The sequence below is a fragment of the Callorhinchus milii genome, unplaced genomic scaffold (genome assembly GCF_018977255.1).
Source record: "Callorhinchus milii isolate IMCB2004 unplaced genomic scaffold, IMCB_Cmil_1.0 Scaffold3, whole genome shotgun sequence".
Lineage (NCBI taxonomy): Eukaryota > Metazoa > Chordata > Chondrichthyes > Chimaeriformes > Callorhinchidae > Callorhinchus > Callorhinchus milii.
Genome location: NW_024704744.1, coordinates 67,089,505 through 67,106,586, shown reverse-complemented (window position 1 = coordinate 67,106,586; position 17,082 = coordinate 67,089,505). Strand labels below are relative to the sequence as shown.

Genomic DNA, 17,082 nt, shown 5'->3' with positions numbered 1-17,082 from the left:
TAGTTGGTTAGACTCCCCACAAACACTCTGGGATCTCCGAGCCTTGGCTCTTGCCAAACTGTGCCTAATACTTTCCAGGATTAGGTACCAGGATTTGTCCCTCCAGGGAGAGAGTGTACATTCTATTCCAACAATCTCATGTGGAATTTCCATGTGTCGGTGGGATGCATAGAAATCCCAGCTTGGTTTGGATACTCTTAAGCATGGGGATGGGTTTCCACGTGTGACAGTCACCAGGCTGACCAAAACAAAATGATTCCTCTTCCTGATTCCTCTGCAGCACCCTCTGCTGGTTGTTTCCATGTGTGGCACTGACTGGAGGGAGGTCAACCTTGTTGTGTGACAGCCTTTACAAATGAATGGCCTGCCAACACTCACTGCCACGTCTCACACGTGAACAGTGGTCACTTGAGTGACGTACCAGAGGGCATCTAATCCCCATGGAGTTCCACCCCAGCAAGTGAAGGCTGGATAAGGAGCAGTGAGACATATTGCCAGTGGGGAGTAAATTAGAAAAATAATTTCCAATCTAACTTAAAATTGGCAGGTATAAAAATTATATATGGGTGTATCTAGCATTTGATTTGTTTAGAAACTGTTAAAGTATTGAATATAAATTATGTAGTTATGGTGGAACACCCCTCCCCACACTGCTCGCTATGTCAATGTCCATGAAGTCAGATCACATACGGATTTCAGCTTATGGATCGTGGCTTTTGACTGACAATTAACAGGATCACAGCATTTTATTCAGCAAAATATTCAGCTGTTGTGATTAGCACACATCTGGGTAACTTATATTAAATACTTTAGGAATTTCTATGTTTAAACTGCTTGTTAGACTCTGTTGTCTCCACCGTAACTCGTGAGACATGTGGCGATAAATATCAGACCCTTGTGGGCAGACATAATGGTTTAATGGCTGAGTCATCCATTGTGTATGTTTTCCAGAGCATAAAATTGATCATTCACTTCATGGCTGTTTATGCGATATTGCTATGTGCAAGTTGGCTGCCATGTTTACCTGCAAATACAGTCAGTGCACTTTACAGTAAATCCTGTGAAGCTCTTTGAGATGTTCCGATGAAGTCATAAAGCGCTATATCAAATGCAAGGACTCTTATTATAAAAACACCACTGAATACGCTTTATTAACTCCACCATATAAGAAGCTACTTGATCCATCTTTATAATGATAATAATCCTTGCATTCAATATTGTTGGAAGAATGACGGTGATTCTTTTGTGTGACTCCAAGATCTGCAATTGGCTGCCGAGTTTCACCCATAAATATACAGTCAATTCACTTTACAGTACAAGCTGTGAAGCGTTTTAAGACATCTCGAAGACATGAAAAGTGCAATATCAAATGCAAGGATTATTATTATTTTATAAAAAATACGCAGTCTTTCTGGCATAAGTTACTGATCAGGATACACAGCTTGACTAGAAAAAATGTTCCTTTGGTCCTTCTGGATATTGCTCTGAATGGGTTGCTTTCAGTTGATTTACAACAATAACAAAATTATATTTGTATAACGCGTTTCACGTCGGGAGTACGTCCCAAGGGATTTATTTCTCCTGATGTTGATCACAGCTTGCAAATGCTCGGGATCCTCAGACTATCTTATTTGAAGAACTGATAGATATTGTGATAATGGATATTAAAAAATGAGATATATTATGTAGTCAGATAGCATTAATGAGCCAGCCTGTACTATGTGTAGTTTGAAACTTTAGGAGTTTGGGTAGTTACACCCCGAGTTGAAGATAATAAGGAGTGAGTTCTCCCTCTCTGTTTTGCAGAGCAGGGACCAAGGAATCCGGTGGACATCCAGTTTGGTGAATATCTGCAATAGTTTGCTACATTATTCACCAACCAATACTGCAATAGTGTTCACCAACCTCAGGTAGTCACAGGAGGCTGCTCACTAGAAGCTTTTACTGTCCAAGAAATAAATGTTCCACTTGATAATTGTCATATGAGAACATCTCTCCAACTGCATTCAAGCACTTTCCCCAAAGACAATTGGTGCAGCTATTGAGACAAACTTTATTTTTAACCACTGTATGCAATTACCTATTGTGTATTAAAGGCCTGAAATTCTGTCAAGTCTTAGCCAATAAGATCATTTTGTCTTAAAATTTAAGTGTGCAGAATCATAGAAAATTCTTAAAATAAACCTTAATTTCAAAACTGGATCTTTTCAAACATTGCAGAAAACTGACTTCCAAGTGAAGGCTGATTTAGGAATGTTCCTCTACTCTGTACGGTCTTAAATTTGAAGGCAAAATGGTCTCGTTGTGACTCTGTAAACCTGAGTGCTTTTTTCCTCTCCTGCCCTGAACAAATAAAGAATGGTGGTGTGCTTAAATAATTGTAATATTAATGCTTGTCAAAAGTAAATGGATTGATTCATTACAAATAATAAATTGAGATGTTAGCCAAGGTACCTCCTTTGGACATCAAACTGAGGTTCCTTGTATGAATTATCATGAGGACGTTCACACCTGATATTTCCAAGCTATGTCAGGGCAGAATCAGTTATAAAATCCCGAATTATAAAAAAAATGATTGCTTAACAAGGCACGTTACGTGTTGTGAACTTTTGCAGATTTACTACTATGCTGATGCAAAGACCACACACACCACATACCCAAATGGAATGGAGGTATTGCACTTCCCTAACAGCCAAATAGGTGGGTGTTGCCATAAAGATCCAGTGAATAAAGCAGTTGTTGCTTATGTTGGCTAAAAGAAACTGGGAATTAAAGCATAAGGCAAAGGCTGATTTAATTAGATTATAAATCCCCTAATGCAACATCCAGATCTTTGACAAGGTGATTCAGGATAGATTATGTATACATTATTTTTTCAGTAGTTCACAATGAATAGAGAACTATTGGGGAGAAATTTCACCTGGATTTAGATTTACTCTATTTGTGCAGCATTTCAAAGAGCGGCAAATTTGGCAAGTTGTTGAATTCCATCCTAACTTTTGAAGCTGTTTTTCTTCAGTATTTAAAAAAAACATACAGGAAAACAGCTTCAAAATTACAACTCTTTCAAAATTCTGTGGGCTCTGAAATGCTAAGAAATAGAGTGAACCAAAGAGTCGAGTGGAATTTTCACTCCTTTATTTACATGGATATGTTGCATGAACACAGATCATGCAACGGAATGGCAATTGAAATCAAAAGGCAGCTCATATTTATAGTACTGTGCGCATTTAGGCAGCATATTTATATATAATAATTATTAATAATTATTAATAGATTAAATTAAATGAAGAATTTCCAAATGCTCCTTTCAAAATCCAAGCCAATGGGAACACCAGTTATTATACAAGCTGTTTATACAATGGTTAAACATGGGCATAAACCTCATGTTGAACACTAAGTGTCTTGGGATAATATTTTTAGAAACAAGCAAAAGGTTTTGAGCACATGTTAAAAACTCACTTATAAAATGGTGAGAATTTATAATAATAAATAATAATAATATAATAATAATATAACAATAATATAATAATCTTATGCCAGTCCCTAATTTGCATAAATTTGTGTATTTGTCAATTCGTTTAAATATTTAATAATGTTTCCCACCTGCATTTGTTTATGATTTAGAAAAGCATCACCCAGATGGTAAAAAGGAAATAAGATTTCCTGACCAAACAGTCAAATATTTGTTTCCTGATGGCCAAGAACAGAGCGTCTTTCCAGATGGTACGGTTGTGACTCTACAAACGTGAGTGCTTTTACCCTTCACTGCCCTGAGCAAATAAAGAATTAAATAATTGTAATATTAACGCTTGTCAAAAGGAAATGGATTGATTCATTACAAATAATAAATTGAGATGTTAGACAAAGTACCTCCTTTGGACATCAAACTGAGGTTCCTTATATCAGTTGGGCCGAATGGCCTTCTTCTGTGCTGTAAATTTCTATGGTTCTAGTTCAGATGGTTCAAGTGAACTTTAAAGATTATCTCGTGCACTGTTTCCAAGAAGAGGAGGGAGGTTTCCTAATGTCCAGACTAACATTTCTCCCTCACCCAAAACAAAAAAACCACCTTGTCCATCTCAGTTTTCTTTTTGAGATGTTGTCTGCACAGATTTTTGTTGTTGCTTGTCCAACGATATTCACTGTGCTTCTTCAATGTAACTTATTGGGAACCGTTCTTTGAGAAGTTACATTGTGATAAAGCTTCTTATGAACTACAAATATTATTAGTTACCATTATTACTGCAGTATGTTAAAGTTCTGCCCTATCAGCTGTGGGTCCAAGGTTGGAATGCAGCTCACATTGCAAAGCTCTGATATGTAACATAAATTCCTATACGCTATCCTCTAGTATGACTATGGGAAAGAATTCCTTAAATATATAATTTCTATGGGGTTTCAGTAGAGCTGCCTTTTCCTTCGGAAATTCCATGCTTGGGGAAGAGATTCAGCATAATAGAATCCCCTTGTAACTCTGGTTCGCTTCTAATGTGGGTGCCCTGTTAACTCGTGTTTGGCCTGAGTCCATGGACTGACCGACTTCCTGCACGTCAACTGGCCAAAAGATAGCCAACTCCTCAGTCATAAGGTTGCCACTGCACTTGACTGCACATGGTGTTGTGCACAAGATGCAGGAAAATGATTTCGGTGGCAACTTGATGACCCAGAAGTTGGCCATTTTTCAGGCGGCAGGAAACCGACTGTACGGCTTCTGGTCACCGGACATGTGATCATTATGGTAGGGATTTTCTGGAGCCCCAAATATGGTGTTCAGCTCTAGAGGTCATGAGATACATTTTCAAACTATAACAAATTGCATTTATATAGCACCTGATGAGGTCTGTGTCCAAACAGATATTGAACCTGTGCTTTTTTCTCAGAAACGGAGATAAAATTATCAAATTTACTAACGGGCAGCGGGAGATCCACACGTCACAGTACAAGCGGAGGGAATACCCCGATGGGACTCTGAAGACAGTGTATTCCAATGGGCGACAGGAAACAAAGTACTCAACGGGTCGTGTCCGAATAAAAGACATCGAGGGAAATATTATTCTTGATAAAAAGTAACGAGTAGATTTTGGTTTCATACCATGCTGTGTGGTTTGTGTCTTCAGTGTAAGATTGAAGAGAAACAAAAATAAATTGAAACACCTTGCTTCTGTTATGGGGGAAACTTGATGACAATTTTGAAACAAGGATCCTCAAAGGGCTTCAAAGATGAACTGAGCAAGTTCCTGGAAAATGAAACAATTCAGGTTTATTGCTTATTGTTTAAGTGCTTCAGAGAATATATCGTGAAGTGGATTGGCTGTTTATTTTGTGGACAAAACATTATTCCCCTACATGCATTTTATAAAACACAAACACAAAATGCACAGTTCTCTCCAGGGATTTTAATTCTGTTTTTTCTAAAAAAAAACATGCTGTACAGCATTTGGCAGCTTTTTGTAGAAAATTAAAAAATTCTATTTCAACTGTATAAATATGGATTAACATAACTCAATTTGATTTATATATAATGCATTTTTGTCTCTAAAGTGTAACTTAATCTGTCTAACTGTAAATATTAAAGATGCAAAGTGTTCGGAATAAAATTCCTAATCATATACAGTGTGGTGTAAACAGAAATGATTTGTCCTTTAAGTTATGTTTCACTTAACATGAAGTGTCTTATTCAAATTAAATCCTATAATAGTGCTGGTTCTTCTTGAATCATTTACCAGATTATATTTTCACTTGTTCAAAAGGCAGCTGGATGGATCAATATGAGTTTGGGGTCTGAATCACTTCAATGGCAAGTCCTTTCAAAATCCATTACTCTCAAAAAGAGACATGTCTCACATAGTTTAGCCAATACAAATCAAGATTCAGAGTGTTCAGGCCTCAATCTTGCAGATAAGATCTTAAAATATATTGAATGTTGAATTTTGATAAAAAGCTCCAGTCCTTGAACGTTTGAATGTTGTTTTCAGCATGTAAGGTGATTTTATTGTTATTTATAATAATAATCCTTACATTTGGTACAGAGACTTTCATGTCGGGAGAACATCCCAAAGCACTTCAAAGCATATACTGTAAAGTGCAGTGACTTTTTTTTAAAAGACCAAAGTAGATTATTTGATGATGTAATGTGTCTAAAGCATTCGCAAAATATGGGTTATGGAAATTGAATGCTCTGATAAGATGTTGCTCTATGTTAAATTATTTGGTTTGGTCATAACCTTTATACAGTAAACATACTAAAGCATGAAATTATGCCAAACTCGCTGTTATTTGGGAGAGCAGCCTGTATTCAGTGGGAATAACTCATGGCTCATTTGGATTTGACAATATGCACTTGATTCCTCTCTAAGCTACTGAAAGAGCAGAGGAAGCAAGGTAGAAGAAATAAATTCTGTTTCTTTCTAATTTTGCTGAGGTTATGTTCTTTTTGCAGGAGTGTGCCTGTTATCTCAGAAGCGGACGGATTTACTGACTTGTCCAAGATCATCATTCGAACAGTGAAGACTGGCCTCAAAGATGTAGCTCAGTGGTTAGAGCACTCGCTTTGCAAGTGAGAGAACTGAGTTCAATTCCAGGCAGAGTGAAACCTTGGGCAAGTTTCCTTACTCCACACGCCTAATAATAATCCCTCTAAAAAAACAAAACAATAATAAATGGATCATTTTCAATCCATGACTGTTTGTGGGACATTGCTGTGTGCAATTGGCTGTCACGTTCGCCCACAATTATACAGTCAATTCACTTTACAGTATATTCTGTGAAGCACTTTGGGATGTCTAGAAGATGTGAAAAGCGTAATATCAAATGCAAGGATCATTATTATAAAGGCTCAATTCTCATAATTATTGTCTCTCAGGACAATGCCAACCAGTTTCATGATTATTCATGAAATTAATTTGCTCTCTGGTGTGAGGCATTAATCCCAGTTGCATTAGAGGAGATGAAGTAACTATGTTGAACTCCCCAGCAACCAACAGAATCCATTATTGGTATTGTACTTCTAGATTTGTCAGTTTCTGAAAGCCTTAACATTAAATCACCAACTAAACCTCCAGTTTTAATACGAGGCTTGAAAGTATTGCTCTATATGTGGATCCAGTCAACCTATGAGCCTATGGCTAATGTAGACCTAAATCTGTTTGACTGGAAAACAGCTCTTAACTGTGATCTTGAGTAAATGATACAGCACATTTCAAGCCCACACAACTTGGACATGTTTGATATGGCAGATTGTAACTGTTTTGAAAGTCTTTCCCAGGGGGAGTGTCTGAATGTCTCTAACTTTATCTGAACCAGTCAAGGATAACATGAGGTTTATATTGTAAATATAGATGAGCAGAGACTTGCAAATGAAGAAAGCTCTTCAGCTCATTTGACCTCATGGTTCCAGAATACCAAACTGATCATCTTCCTGTTACAGCAATCAGAAGACAGGATCATATAAGTGTACAGGACCAGAAAATACCCTATGTGTCCATGTGACCAATTATATTGTCAGTATTTTCTGTAGACGCAAAGAAACTTATTCTTGGAGGATTGCTGGCCGGGATATCAGGAGAGTCCCGATTCTCTTTTTAAATAGTGTCAAGGAATCTGTAATATCCACCTGATAAGGCAGACATGGCCTCAGTTTAACATCTTATCCGAAAGACAGCACCTCTGACAATGCAGCTCACCCCCAGCGATAAGGGACTTGAACCCACAACCTTCTGAATCAGTGACGAGAATGCTACCAACTCAGCCAGGCTGACACTTAATAATAATAATAATCCTTGCATTTGATATAGCGCTTTTCACGTCGGGAGGACGTCCTAAAGCGCTTCACAGAACACACTGTAAAGTGAATTGACTGTATATTTGTGGGCGAACGCGGCAGCCAATTGCGCACAGCAATGTCCCACAAACAGTCGTAGATTGAAAATGACCAATTTATTATTGGTTTTTTTTTGGTTTTTTGGAGGGATTATTATTAGCCGTGTGGAGTAAGGAGACTTGCCCAAGGTTTCGCCCTGCCTGGAATTGAACTCAGGTCTCTCACTTGCAAAGCGAGTGCTCTAACCACTGTGCTAGAGGACTCCACTTAACAACAATAGATAATGGATGGTAAAGATCATTTATTTTAAATCCCCTGAGAGGAAGTCGTAGATTGATGAACAAGATTGCGCAAAATAATGATAAGCAATATACAGCTTGAGAGCAGAAAATAATTTTATTAAAAGGCATTTCATACGTAAAATGGAACAGAAGGGCTGTCCAAGCTATATAAGTACATAAAGCAGCAAAGGTTTACTTACACATGTTTTCCCGATTTGATTGTTGCAATGCTAGAACAACAAAAATATTTTCCAAAAGCATCACCACAGCAATCAGTCCTCTCGTAAATAAGAAACAGGTAATGTCCTAGTATCACCCAACAACTAAAATGCACTATACTCATTCCTATTTACCATTTTTTTGTGATATCATATTGATGCAGATTTAGATTTGACTTTTTTAAAGAAAGAAATCAACTTCACCTGTGCCACCTGGTTCCTTACCAACACCCAAAACATTACTATTTCCCAAGAAAAATAAATTAGACCAATACCAGTATTTGTATTTTTTTTAAAAAAAAGCCTTAGTTCTTTCCTTAGAACAAAGTTTTTATTCCTCTGATGCATTGTTAAGGATTATTGTTTTATTGAACGAAAGTAGTAGGCGTTAATATGATTGAATGACTTAGACTTGATAGCAGCAGTCACTAAGCAATGGGGGGTTGCGAGGTCCCCAGAGCAAAGGAGCAATAGATTCTTTTCGACTGTAAGTGATATCTGCAGTTGCCTCACTTTTCTTTCGTTTCGGGCTCCTGTGCTCCTGGGCCAACTGTCTCTTCAGCATTTTCTGCATTTCCTGCATTACAGTCTTTAGGTCTAGAATGCTCTGAGAAGACTTTAGCGTAGCTTCATTAAATGGAAAGGTAAGTATGAAGTCTCCTATGCGAGATAGGGGCTTCTTGTCAAACTCCGAAATGCTGTACTGAGGAAAAGATGTATGCTTGTACTTCTGCACTTTAACGGAGGGGAATCGTGGGATGGTTTTTGTAGCCTGCCTTTTGGGATTCTGTACCATAGTTCCTCTGTTCTTTGGCAGATCCTTTAACTTGGGTGGGATATTCTCTCCCCCAATACCCTTGTTCATCTTCTCTCTCAACCGGGAGGTCAACGTATTCTTCGGCAGTGAGTTGGGGACTTTTGCATTTGTTGCAGTTCTCTTCTCCGCCCACTGCACAGCTGGGAGAGCGCTAACCTTTTTGTAAATGATCCCAAAGTCATCTGAAACTGTGCACTGGAAAAAAGTGAGCCGGGGTTTACAACTGGTGGGATTTTTATTTTCTTTCTCTAGTTTTTGGGTGTCAACCTTCTGCTCCTCACTTGTGGGGCTTTGGTTGCATACACTGGACTGATTGCAGCTTCTGCGGCAGAGCAATAGTGAGTGGTTCTGAGAACTGGACCAGGCTTCTTTAGAACAGGTGGCGTTTCCTTTCTTAGATGTCCTAGGGTGAAGAGGAGATTGGTTTCCATATGAATTTGTGACGCAAAACGAAGGGCAGCTGCTGGAAGAAAAAACATTGTAATCCTGTGGCCTTGGGTAGCCACGATAGCGCAACGGATCAATGTCTTTGTAGTTCAGCAGGTCCAAAAGGTCATATACCAGCCCTTTCTTCACAATCACATCGGCAGTGCACTCGATTGTTAATGCTGGGCTGCAGTTTACTTCTAAAAGCCATGGTTTTATATTGTCATCTATAAGGATGTCAAAACCAAAGAGTTCAAAGCAGTTAGGTAGAGGTTTAATGGATGAAGTAACTGTGAGCAGGGTTAAAGTCACTATGTTACTGATTCTCTGCCACAGGAGAAGTTCGTTTATATTCAAACCTTGCAGAAAGGATCGAAACTGGCTCATAGTCCATTTGCACCCTGAGCCAACCCGCTCTTTATCCAGAGTGTAAGAGGGTCCAAATTTGTTGATGCTGGTGTTTGTTAAATGAGAGAAGACGTTGTCTAAATTCATAAGATTAAACTTTTCTGTTCCAAACCTCACCAAACCTTCTTGGTATATATAAATTGTCAGTGGGCAAAAGCTGGTAACGCAAACATAGATTCGCAAATCAAATTTGTAACCAGAAATGAGAAGAGGATTGCTAATGTACTTTTGCACTATAACTGAACAACTGTATGTCAAATCTTCAATATCTTTAAATACAAATATCCCCCTGCCCCGGGAAAGATCGACTGGCTTGCATATCCAATATCCAGCCTTCCCACCATTGGCCTGCTTGTCTTTGGTGTACTCAGCAACAAATTTAGTGTAATCATTGGGAAGAATGAAACCCACAGGGCTAAAGTTATAGGATGCTGAACCAAAAACCCCAGACATGCGTTTCAAATTACGAGCAAGGTTGTCTTTGCGAGTTATGCCCATGGTTTTGGGATGGTGGTTTAGCCTTTGCCAAGGCATTATGTTTTGGTATTCAACAGCAGTAAAACCTGATGTTCGCCAATACAAATTCCAGTCACCTTTTTCTTGCTCTTCACCATCATATTCAATCCATTCACGATCCAGGAGAACTTCCCTCACTATTTCAGGAGTATTTTCATGCAAACGAAAGACCAATGACTTAGTTAAATCTTCTGAGCTGGGGTAATATGCCATTGTTTTGTGCAGTTTTTACCATACCTTAAGAGAAATGGGAGGAGAAAAGTCTCAGCAATTCCACGTTAATAAAGCAGCTTCCAATATTAGACCCACTCAAAATTAGCATCACTGAATATGGTCAAGTTACACCTATTGTTGAGTAGGTAAAATTGTATAATTAAACTGTGATGGAAATTCAATAGTTTACCTAGAAACTAGGTATTGCCTTAGCTAGAATATAAGAGTTAAATCCTGTGCCATAGCAAAGTATGCATCAGAAGGCATGTCAACCCAGCTCTTGTGCTATATAACCAATAAGTAAAACAATCCATACATTTGATAAGAGTGCCTTTCATGTTGTGAAGACATCTCGAAGCGCTTCACTGGATTTACAGTAAAGTATTGTGATTGCGTAGGAGAAGGCAGAAGTCAATTTGTGCGCAGCAATGTCCCACAAACAGCCATGAAGAAAATTACTAAGGGAAATAAACAAAGAGCTAAGAAGAAGGCTGCTGAGAATGGCACATAGTTTGGGGAAAAAGGGAAGGAGGAACCAAAAGATTCAGAAAAAGATATTTAAAAAGTAATAAAAGTGGTGGGGAGAATATGGGAGACTAATTCTTTGGATCTCCTGTAGTTCTGCAGTCGATGAGGTTACAATTCCGCCTTTGGGAAAGCACAGAGAGAAAGCCTAGTGCTTCCCAAGGGTGGTGATTAATTGGGACAGCCATTTTGGATACTCTCCACACCTCCTAGGAGTGAGCTATGTAGTGGCACTGGCAGAGATCCAGTAGTATGTTATTTCATTTGGTGATGGTTCTTGGGATTGAAGAAAAGGAGTAATAACAAATACCTTTCAATGGGAAACAATGTGCTTAAAAGCAATATCATACTTGAATTGGGGATATTATTATTTTAAAAGCACACAGAACAATGAAAATAAATCAAAATACGATGATTGGCAGGTAACCTAATATTCAACATTATCCAGTTGTCATCACAAATGTATCAAATTACCATACTAATTCTATTCACTGCTACATAGTTATAGAGAAGATTATTTGGCTTTTATAAATTATTGGAAGGCAATTTCCTTATTGGCTGTTTTACTCCATATGCTTCTGTTTACTCTGAATGATCTGGAACTTGTGTAGGGTGGAAATGGTGAGACTGAGGGAACCCAGTTGTTAGTTGATTGGTAGATCACTTTTCTGGGGATAGAAATCCCTTTAAAAAAAAGAATCCACGACTGTTTGTGGGGCACTGCTGTGTGCAATTGGCTCCCCGTTTCGTCCACAAAATAAACAGTCAATTCACTTTACAGTATATACTGTGAAGCGCTTTGAGACATCTCAAAGATTTGAAAAGGCACAATATCAAATGCAAGGATTGTTATATATTGTTATAAGTATACCGCGTTGTTTGACAAGACTGCAAAATATGTTTGCCCACAAAATACTTTCTACAGTATAACCTGTGAAGTGCTTTGAGATGTCTCAATGGCATGATATGGTGCTATATCAAATGCAAGGATTATTTTTGATAACCTTGATTTCCCCAATGTCCTGCTAGTCAGTCTCACCATTTCCACTCTATACAAGTTCCAGATCATCTAGAACTCCACAACCGACATTCTCTACCCCACAAATCCTGTGCGTCCATTGTCCCCAACCACATAGGCTCTACTCGTTCCCCATTCCTCAGTGGTCACTTTGGTATTCTCATTCCAATCTTCAAATGTCTCATCATATCTTTGCAATCTCCAGTAGTTCTACTCGTCTGCCCATTCCCTGCAGTCCACCAACTCAAACCTGCTGCATGTTGCATGCCTCACTTGGTGAGCCACCTTGCCTCTGCTTTCTGAAACTCTCCCTAAATTGTTCTGCCTCATCCCCTCCCTCTTGGTGACATTTGGATGAATTGCCCATTGGGCTTGAGCCAGTTAGTGACTCAATAGAATTGAAATCCATTTAGTACAAATGTAAAACATTTGTATTTATATTGCCTTAATTTACAACCAATGTAATCATGAGGCGTTACTAACAACAAAAGAATAAAAAGTTTAGCAATAGTGTTGAGTCAAACTAAATATATAAGCAAACATACTTAGCAAACTCTGGCCACAGAGACTCATCCAACTATTACTCAGCTATCACCATGGATGGCAAGTGAAATTTTTTGGGGAAAAAAAGTAGCCCAGTCACTATAGACCAATAACTTCCAAAAGCTTGGTATCTACGGCACTGGCGTCTTGTATTTTTAAAGGTTGCATTTGGTGAAGCACAGTTCACATCAAGAGATGTCCGAAAGCACTTCACGGGATATTTTGTAAAGTGCAGTAACTGTGTTTTTTGGGTGAACCCGACAGCCATTTTCCTCAAAGCAATGTCCTACAAACTGCCATGAAGTGAATGACCAAAATTTTATTTTATTTGGGGGATTGTTGGCCATGACTGGGAGAAACCCCCTTCTCTTTTCGAATAGGGCTATGGGATCTTTAACATTGACCTGAAAAAGCAGACAGGACCTCGGTTTAATGTCTCATCCAAAACATTTCACAAGATTTTACTGCGACGTGTGGCATTGGTTTGGCTCATTGCTGGCTCAGCTCAGGTTCTGCAACAATATTTCCTAATCGCCTTAGTTTGGTCATGCACTTTATGTTAATCAGACGTAGCCCACACAGCAACAGTAATAGCATCTGATGCAATTTTCAAAATAGCAGAACTATTAAGTGACAAAGAAGCAAAAGGGATCACGGAATTGAAGAAATCAAGAGCATTTTCCCATTTCTTATTTGAGATTCACTTTATTAATTTTACTGCAGTAAACTCCTGATAACTCAACCCTGGCTTAACTTGTCAAGTCATCATGCTTATCAATATCCTGGCCGCATTTAATTATGTATTTTTACATATGTTTAACTCGGCAATCCTGATAACTTGTCGCTGACCCTTTTTCCTTGGTGTGACGAGTTTTCAGAAGTTTACTTTATTTCACAACATTTTGTTTTGCTCGCATTCATTCAAATGTCTTATTTTAGTTTAGTGCCAGATAGAGTGTCTCGTGTGTGGCCATTTCCTCTGAAATATAACCTTCCTCAATATACACCCATTCAGATGCATTAAAATAAGAGGAAGGCAAAAATAATGGTTAAAAGTATTGCTTTCTACTTCACAGAGAAAAAACAATGTCTGATCCTGATTCTTCTTTTCAAAATTCTAAACACACCTTGGAAATTACTGGAATAAAGGATAACCAACTGGCCAACATAAAGTGACTTGTACTTTCTATGAATTCATTCATTTGTCATAACAAATTACCAACTGAAATATTCTGCAACCTGTCTGCAACATCTTCAGCTCCACCAACACACGAGGTGTCAAAGCTTATGACAGTGTTGCTCTATGCAAAGGAAAAGCACTTTTCACTCACATTTGCAAAGGACTGTTGCAGGGAGACCTGTCGCTCCTCTGCCTCTCCTGTGGCAGGGAATCTCCCCCAGTCTTGTGGCTGATCCTGTACAGGCGAATCTCCCCCCACCCACCACCCACCTCTCTTGCTTTTACAGAGAGGGTGTCTCTTTTCTCTGGGAGTCTTTACACGGAGTGTCTCTCTCTGTAGCAGAAACTCTCTCTCTCTCTCTCCTCTCCTTTCTTTGCTACAGGGAATCTCTGTGTTACAGGGAGTCTGTCCTCTCTCCAGTTACAGAGTCTCTCTGTGTTAAAGGGAGTCTCTCTCTGTCTTAAAGGGAGTCTCTCTCTCTGTTAAAGGGAGTCTCTCTCTCTGTTAAAGGGAGTCTCTCTCTGTCTTAAAGGGAGTCTCTCTCTCTGTTAAAGGGAGTCTCTCTCTCTGTTAAAGGGAGTCTCTCTCTATGTTAAAGGGAGTCTCTCTCTGTGTTAAAGGGAGTCTCTATGTTAAAGGGAGTCTCTCTGTGTGTTACAGGGAGTCTCTCTGTGTGTTACAGGGAGTCTCTCTGTGTGTTAAAGGGAGTCTCTCTCTGTGTTAAAGGGAGTCTCTCTCTATGTTAAAGGGGGTCTCTCTCTGTGTTACAGGGAGTCTCTCTCTGTGTTACAGGGGGTCTCTCTCTGAGTTAAAGGGAGTCTCTCTGTGTGTTACAGGGGGTCTCTCTCTGTGTTAGAGGGAGTCTCTCTGTGTGTTAGAGGGAGTCTCTCTCTGTGTTACAGGGGGTCTCTCTCTGTGTTACAGGGGGTCTCTCTCTGTGTTAGAGGGAGTCTCTCTGTGTGTTACAGGGGGTCTCTCTCTGTGTTACAGGGAGTCTCTCTGTGTGTTACAGGGGTCTCTCTGTGTTACAGGGGGTCTCTCTCTGTGTTACAGGGAGTCTCTCTGTGTGTTACAGGGGGTCTCTCTCTGTGTTACAGGGAGTCTCTCTGTGTGTTACAGGGGGTCTCTCTGTGTTACAGGGGGTCTCTCTGTGTGTTACAGGGGGTCTCTCTGTGTGTTACAGGGGGTCTCTCTGTGTGTTACAGGGGGTCTCTCTGTGTGTTACAGGGGGTCTCTCTGTGTGTTACAGGGGGTCTCTCTGTGTGTTACAGGGAGTCTCTCTCTCTAGTTACAGAGAGCCTGTGTCCAGGTTTCAGACAGGTTCTCTCCATGATACAGAGCGTCTCTCGGGGAGTCTCTCGCTATGTTACCCAGAGGTTCTCACTCAGTCACAGGGAGGTTTGTATCTAAGCCACAGGGAGGCTCTGCTGCTCCTATCACCCCCCACCCCCCGGGTCTCCAGCTCCAAACAATCTCTGCTGTTGCTAGGAGACAGGGACTCTTTGCTGTCACAATCTCAGCTCAACACTCACAGCGCCTTGGGACGTCCTCCCGACGTGAAAGGCGCTCTATAAATGGAATCTTGTTGTTGTTGTTGTTGTTGTTGTTGTTTCTGGGTTACAGGCTGGTGGGGAGGGGAGGAGGCTGGACCACACAGCACAGGCCGGGACACACCTCACTCCTCAAACTCACTGTGAGAAGCGAACGGGTTTCCAATGCACTCCTCACCGGACTCCGCAGCTCCACTCTTAACAAGGTCCAAATGATGCCAAACTCTGCTGTCTGTGTCCTGGCCTGTGCCTGGATGATAATAATAATCCTTGCATATGATGTAACGTCTTATCACATCGTTGCAGAGCCTCAAAGCGCTTCACAAAATATGTATATATCAAATGCAAGGATTATTATTATTATTATTATTACCTGATTTGCAACCTGCCTAAATTAGAAAAAAGAATTATACCCTTGTCCTGCAAATGTTTATCTAATTAAAATGCGTATACATCTTGGGGATCCACTAGCAGTTAAAATAACAAAGGACACTAAAATATTTATGATTTAATTATTTACATTTTGTACATTATACGGTAGTTATCAAACTCGATTAAAGTCAGACTATCACACAAGTCCTCTAGTGGAGTCCTGTAGCTCAATGGTTAGATTACTCGCCTCACAATTAAAAGACCAGGGTTCGATTCCCGGCAGGGTGAAACACTGAGCAAGTTTTCTTACTTCATATGCTTTGTTTACCTTGCCGTAAGTAGGAACCCGATTGTGAGTCATTTGGCAGATTGCTTTTCCCGGGATAATAATTCCTTAAATAAAAATTTGGTCACTCAATCCACGACTGTTTTTGGGACACTGCTGTGCACAATTGGCTGCCATGTTTCGCCCACAAAATATACAATCAATTCACTTTACGGTATATTCTGTGAAGCGCTTTGAGACGTCTCAAAGACATGATAATAATAATAATCCTTGCATTTGATATAGTGTTTCAGATAAGGCACTATATCAAACGCAAGAGTTATTATTGATATTGGAGTCATAACAGGTCAGGAAGCATTGAAGTATGGATTCAGTGCGTGATGTTAAGGTGATCTGGGATAAAATGGGATTTAAGAAAATCTCAATCCTATTCTGTCTATGACCAGGTGGAATTCGATGGCCCCATAGGAAGTAAATGAGATTGTTATGACTGCTATGTGTGTCGGATGGAGGAGATGAGGCAGAGTTTGAGGATTGTACTTCAGGTCCCGAACAAGATGCCTGAGGGAGAGATCAAAGCCGATGACCCTGAAATCTCCCCTCCCAAGAGAAGTGCGATGAAGTCTCGCTTCAATGGAAGCTTTAATCCCTCATTTTAATTTCTAATCGGCGGGTTATCAAGTTTCGCCCGGGGCCACTTACACAGCGATTGAAGCACCAAAGGGGGAGTTTGAAGTGTATTTAGTGTCAGATGGAACAAGTCGCCATTGTAGATGTAAGATTAAAGTGCCCAGTTTTGCTCATTTGGCCAGACTTGACAAAATGTCTCAGGGACACATGTTAGTTGATGTGGTTGCAATTATTGGAACACAAGATATTCTGTTTGGTGAAGTTGATTGTTAAACA

At 39.7% G+C, this 17,082-nt stretch overlaps 2 protein-coding genes and 1 pseudogene across 2 annotated transcripts in view; 2 read left to right on the top strand and 1 right to left on the bottom strand.

Moving 5' to 3' along the window:
* Positions 1 to 5,300, top strand: part of si:ch211-140l13.3 (centromere protein J) — a 37,072-nt gene extending 31,772 nt beyond the window's left edge. The window contains 3 exon segments of the mRNA XM_007894518.2: positions 2,616 to 2,700; positions 3,628 to 3,748; positions 4,884 to 5,300. Of these exon segments, the coding sequence (XP_007892709.2) occupies positions 2,616 to 2,700; positions 3,628 to 3,748; positions 4,884 to 5,073 (396 nt within the window). The 3' untranslated portion in view covers positions 5,074 to 5,300.
* A 3,017-nt stretch (positions 5,301 to 8,317) lies between these two features.
* On the bottom strand, positions 8,318 to 14,279 carry ttll2 (tubulin tyrosine ligase-like family, member 2). The gene is made up of 2 exons (XM_042333500.1): positions 14,119 to 14,279; positions 8,318 to 10,725 (listed from the first exon to the last, which is right to left on the bottom strand). The coding sequence occupies exon 2, from the start codon at positions 10,699 to 10,701 to the stop codon at positions 8,728 to 8,730; it is 1,974 nt and encodes a 657-aa protein (XP_042189434.1). The 5' UTR covers positions 10,702 to 10,725; positions 14,119 to 14,279; the 3' UTR covers positions 8,318 to 8,727.
* On the top strand, positions 11,638 to 17,079 carry LOC103179318 (annotated as a pseudogene).
* Positions 17,080 to 17,082: the final 3 nt, after the last annotated feature.

Excerpts from the sequence above, each read along its gene's own strand:
- ttll2 (XM_042333500.1), bottom strand. The coding sequence starts at position 10,701 with ATGGCATATTACCCCAGCTCAGAAGATTTAACTAAGTCATTGGTCTTT.